At 50.1% G+C, this 5,300-nt stretch overlaps 1 protein-coding gene across 1 annotated transcript; it reads right to left on the reverse strand.

Annotated features, from left to right (window-relative positions):
- Window positions 1-1,138: 1,138 nt before the first annotated feature.
- Window positions 1,139-4,595, reverse strand: LOC119354269 (putative cysteine-rich receptor-like protein kinase 20). Its single transcript, XM_037620985.1, has 7 exons — window positions 3,747-4,595; window positions 3,479-3,589; window positions 3,199-3,386; window positions 2,898-3,108; window positions 2,549-2,786; window positions 2,249-2,405; window positions 1,139-2,000 (listed from the first exon to the last, which is right to left on the reverse strand). Exons 1-7 carry the CDS (start codon window positions 4,579-4,581, stop codon window positions 1,656-1,658), a joined length of 2,085 nt encoding a protein of 694 aa, XP_037476882.1. The 5' UTR covers window positions 4,582-4,595; the 3' UTR covers window positions 1,139-1,655.
- Window positions 4,596-5,300: the final 705 nt, after the last annotated feature.

The following is a 5,300-nucleotide window of genomic DNA, read 5'->3' on the forward strand; positions in this document are numbered from 1 at the left end:
CAATCAACGACATATTTGGCGCAATTTGCAGGCCTAACATACAGCACCAACAATGCCACGATTTGGAAGATGTGGGCCCCTTCGAAGTGCAAATTCTTTGCCTGGTTGGTTCTTCACAACCGAGTGGGGGTGGCCTAACTGTGGCCTTTGCCCCCTCTGCAAACAAGTGCAAGAATCTGCAGCCCACTTGTTATTTCAATGTCGATTCTCAAGTAGAGTCTGGAACGAGATCATCGTCTAGCTTGGCATTCACGACTACACACCACTGACTTGGCGGAATGAGGATTCGGTTAGAGCTTGCTGGATCAAGGTTGTGGGCGTGTGAGACCAACACAGGAAGGCCCTTGCTTCAGTCATGATGCTGGTTTCATGGGAAATTTTGAAGGAACGAAATGCAAGAATTTTTCGCAACATGGCCGCTCCAACAACGACCGTCATCAGCAGAATCAAGGAGGAAGCCTGCCTCTGGGCGCTTGCTGGAGCCAAGCATTTGAGCCTACTTATGTCGCGAGAGTAGGCCTTTTTTTTCTCGCTTTGCGGCTTATGTCTAAACCTTCTTCTTAATTAATGAAAATGGCAAATCTTTTGCCTTGTTTCAAAACAAAAAAAAAAACAATCTACTACTAGTTTGGTTTTCTTCATATATGAGAACTAAAGCCAATAGATTAATTCACTAATCAGGTGTGTATCTTTTTAGTTCTCTTTTTCTAATTTCAGTTGCCTAAATTTTTCTTAAATCTGATTCAGTTAAATTTGCACATTAGTTAGCATGCAATTCATTCTTGAAAGTGCAATCTAAGAGCAACTTTAGTCTCTGATTAGTATGTGGGACATGCCAACGCAAAAAGAGAGTGTGCGAGATGTGAGATGAGGATGGTTGGATGTCAATTCAAAGACATAGAAAAATGGTCGAGATAAGAATATGCACTTTCAGACTTTCTGACAAAATTTTGGTACTCCCTCCGGTCCTTTTTACTCCGCATATTAGATTTTTGTCAAGTCAAACTTTATAAAGTTTGACCATTTATATCAAAAAGTACAAATATTTACAATATCAAATATATATACTATGAAACTACATTTCATAATGAATCTAACAATGTTGATTTGGCATTATAAACGTTAATATTTTTTTCTATAAGTTTGGTCAAAGTTGAGATACTTTGACTTCGGACAAATCTTATATGCGGACTAAAAATGACCGGAGAGAGTATGATACAAGAGCACAGGGGATGGAAAACACAAACCATACCCATATTGGCCTCCGGCACCGTAAAAGGACTCTTCCAAACTGGCAAAGTCAAGAGACCATCATCAGGTTCGCATTTGCACGGCTTGAATTGTCGCCGGCATACCACACCTACCCTCACATATGTTACTGTCAAGAGCCAACGCTCTGCGACTCCCTTGCATCCTGTCTATATCATGTAGCACTACATTTCCTTTTTCCTTTTTCGTTCGTCAAAGCACTGCCAGCAGTATAGTTCGTACGTACAATTTTAGGGCTCTTCTTGTCCTATGCAATAGCGTATGATCTGTACAACAACGGTGATCGACACCCTGACACGAGCGAGACATATGCCAGTGCGCCACAGCCGGAAACATCTCAACCCTACACCGTGACACGTGGCCCACTCACTAATAGGAGAAAGCAATCACCTCCCTTCCTCGATGGTGCTGATGGTCACGTCGTTGGTGCTGCACGATCCGGTGAAGTGCGTGGACCGTGTCCGCGCCCCAGACCCGCCGGCGCCGTCCTCCTCATCGTCGCTGGTGACCCTGAGGTGGAAATGCGGGGGCCGCCTCGGGTCCGGCAGCGGCACCCCGTCGTTCCCCAGCATCGCCGTCACGTCGGTCATCGTCGGCCGGTCCATGGCGTTGTCCTGCACGCAGAGCAGCGCCACCTTGACGCACCGCATGATGTCCGCCACCTCGCTGCAGTGGCCCAGCGTCGGGTCGACCAGCTCGAACGCTCTCCCATCCCTCCACAGCTGCCATGCCTGTCGTCCAAAATCATACGGCGCAATTAGTTAATGGGGTTCTGCAGACCGTTGCTGTCAGTGGCTTACGTTGCTGATGTGAACACTAGGAGCGACGTTTTTGACCATATTGGTAACGGATAAGCCGCTCGTTTTGTATTTAGTCTTGGAACAAGAAGAGCTAGGGTTTTAAAAATGTCTAAGCTCGTCGGAAGCGTGTGGTCTGTTCTAGTTAACTCATGCAACTAAAAAATTCAGCAGAAGCTTACGTAGCCGAGGAGGTTGACGAATTCTCCGTAGTGCTGGCCGTGGCCGCTGCTGTTCCTCTTGCCGCTCACTATCTCCAGCAGCAACACGCCGAAGCTGAAGACGTCAGACTTGACCGAGAAGAGGCCCTCTGAAGCATACTCAGGTGCCATGTAACCGCTGCGGCACAACACAAAACGTGGAGCATTACTATATATATACTATAATCCAGTCAGCACGCCGCTGCATTAATTCGGTATTCATCAGGGTTTGCCTGTTAAAAATGGGTAAAAAAGTTTGATCAGTTTTATTTTTTCTCTTACTAGGTGCCGACGACCCTGTTGGTGTTGGCCTCCGTCATGTTGGAGCCGAAGATCCTGGCCATGCCGAAGTCGGAGATCTTGGGGTTGAGGTCCTTGTCCAGCAGTATGTTGCTGGCCTTCATGTCCCGATGGATGATCCGCACCCGGGAGTGCTTGTGCAGGTATAGGAGCCCCTGCGCGATCCCTTCCATTATGTGCCGCCGCTTCTGCCAGTCCAGCAACGGACCTCGCTCTTGGTCTGCATTGCAAAAAGTTACCATATCATATCAGCTTTTTTCCTACTGGTGGTAGCATTCACGGGAAGAACTGAAGATGGTCTTAAGAAAAGCTTCTGCACGTAGTAATTTACCGAAGATGAAGAAGTCTAGGCTTCGGTTGGGCAGGTACTCGTAGACCAGCATCTTCTCCTCCTCCTGCACGCAGCAGCCCACGAGCTTGACGAGGTTCGTGTGCTGCAGCTTGGCGATGAGCTGGATCTCGTTCTTGAACTCCACAAGCCCCTGCCCGGACTGCGCCGCCAGCCTCTTCACCGCCACCTCGGCTCCGTCAGAAAACTTTCCCTGCAAAGAAACAAAATGACAACAAAAAAATTAGCGTTTGATCGATCAACCGATTGCATTATTACATGGTTAAATGGCGTATCCGCTTGCCTTGTAAACCGGACCGAAGCCGCCTTGTCCGAGCTTGTTCTCGTCGGAGAAGTTGTCCGTGGCAGCGGCGAGCTCAGGGAAGTCGTACAAGGTGAACTCTGAGCTGCTCTCTTCGATCTTCCACAGCTTCAGCGCCTCCTCTGTCTTCGAGTTGTTCCTCTTATGACCTTGTTCTAATTTCGTGTTTCCTGAATTGATTGTATTTGCAGGTAGTGCATGAGTTAAAATGGTGCCGAGAAAAAGCACGGAATATTGTTGCAACGTGTTGTCTTGGCCTTACCAGCTCCTTTTCTTAGCCTTCTGATGAGGAGAAGGCAGCCAACCAACATAGAACAGAACACCGTAACGGACACGCATAAAACGATTATTAGGGTCTGCATGTGCTTGCTTCCTGAGCGATACAAAGCAAAATATATAGGAGTATGAAACAATAGTATAACTAATAAAAATCAAAAAATAGTTAAACAAATTAAGTACAGCCAGTTCTTCATGTTTTTATGGCTCTTGAAATAAATAAAAAAGGATGTACACAGTACGCTCTCCCTTACCATTGCTTTCTGTTGGTGAAGATGAGCCACCGGGTGTGCCGATCCTGACGTTGGCCATGCCGTCGTAGAACTGGTAGCCTTCATAGCGAATATTGCACCGGACGCCGACGATGCGGCCGCCCTCGCGGCCGTCGTACCACTGGCGGGTCTGCTCCTGGAGGCCCTGGAAGCAGTGCCAGCACTGCCCCGGGGAGAGGTCCGGCGTGCACTGCGCCAGGCCGTACACCGTGGGCAGCTGCGGGTTGATGTACATGACGGCGCTGGCAAACCGGCGCACCGACGAGTTGTACGCGCCGTACATGGACATCTCCCCGAACAGCGTGCCGACCAGGGACAGGAAGAAGCTCCGGGACGTGGCGTTCCGGCTGTCCCACGCGGCGTACGTCGACCCGTTCACGTCCATGCCGTTAATCACCGGGCTGTTGTCGTCCGGCCGCGCCAGGAAGTCCTCGCCGGAGTAGCGGAGGGTGCAGAGGTCGTGGTAGAACGTGGCGTCCCTCTCGCCGGCGCAGAGCGCCCGCAGCTGCGTGAACGCGTTGTCGAGGCAGCCGGAGCACGCCCTGGCGTCCGTGATGTCGCCGCGGCAGAGCGCGAGGGCGAAGACCTTGTCGGGGGAGGCGCCGATGGCCGCCGAGGCGTAGAGGGACGGAGAGGTGGAGGCGTCGGCGGGGAGCTCGGCGGTGAGGCGCGCGAGGTTGGCCCCGAAGGCGTCACGCGCCGTGTAGTTGCCGGTGGTGCCATTGCACGAGTACTCCGAGTAGGCGGCGGCGGCGATGGCGCGTGGCTTCAGGAAGAGGAGGAGGTGGACGAGGAGGCAGGGCAGGACGCCAGCCATGCCGGCCTCTTTCATTTTTCTGATGGTGGTTCCCCGTAGCTTGTTGCTCTCGTTTTAAAATTTAAACGGGTTGGCAAAGTCAAAGGCTGCAACAAGATGGTGGTTGGTTGCTGTCAATTGTTCTCTCCGATTTTTCTGCGAGGGTTCCTTGGGTCTAATTGGCCGGGTTGACAGTCGACAGGAAGGTTGCAACAAAAGAAAACTTCTCTTGATAGTGCGGCAGAAAGGAAGCAAAATTCGTCAGGTAGCAAGAATTTGATTACGCAGATAGCAATTGACGAGCATTCGTTTTTACCCTGCACGTGTAAATACCAACGACCCCGCTGCGACCTGGAACAACCATGCTGAGCCGAGATGAAACACAATTATTTGTAGTAGTATATCTCGGTCTGCGTCTCAGCGTGTGAAACGATCGTGCACCCGGTTGATGTGCATCAGATACACAGTCCAAAGGTTACTGTCCGATGACGGCTTGGATGGACGCATCACACTAATTATATCTACCAGAATGCTTTTCGCTGACGACTTTGAAGCTATTACTGCAGGCTGGCCTGTTTTCAAAACCGTACTTGCTTCTAGTTTCTACCTAGTTCAGAGAAAATCAATGAACTACACCCGAAAAGAGTTGTAGTGCTATCTGCCATTTCCTAGCCTTTTTGACCCGTCAATTCACTTCTCATAAGCCACTTGTCAGTTGCCTATGTGTCAGCCCCGCTGAC

The sequence above is a fragment of the Triticum dicoccoides genome, chromosome 2A, assembly GCF_002162155.2.
Source record: "Triticum dicoccoides isolate Atlit2015 ecotype Zavitan chromosome 2A, WEW_v2.0, whole genome shotgun sequence".
NCBI classification, from domain to species: domain Eukaryota; kingdom Viridiplantae; phylum Streptophyta; class Magnoliopsida; order Poales; family Poaceae; genus Triticum; species Triticum dicoccoides.

What these genes read in the sequence shown, in the direction of transcription:
- LOC119354269 (XM_037620985.1), bottom strand. Translation starts at nt 4,581, where the DNA reads ATGGCTGGCGTCCTGCCCTGCCTCCTCGTCCACCTCCTCCTCTTCCTG. An exon ending in GCTTCGGTCCGGTTTACAAG is followed by an intron (nt 3,109 to 3,198) that starts GCAAGCGGATAC and finishes GTTTCTTTGCAG; the next exon opens with GGAAAGTTTTCTGACGGAGC. An exon ending in AACAGGGTCGTCGGCACCTA is followed by an intron (nt 2,406 to 2,548) that starts GTAAGAGAAAAA and finishes GTTGTGCCGCAG; the next exon opens with CGGTTACATGGCACCTGAGT.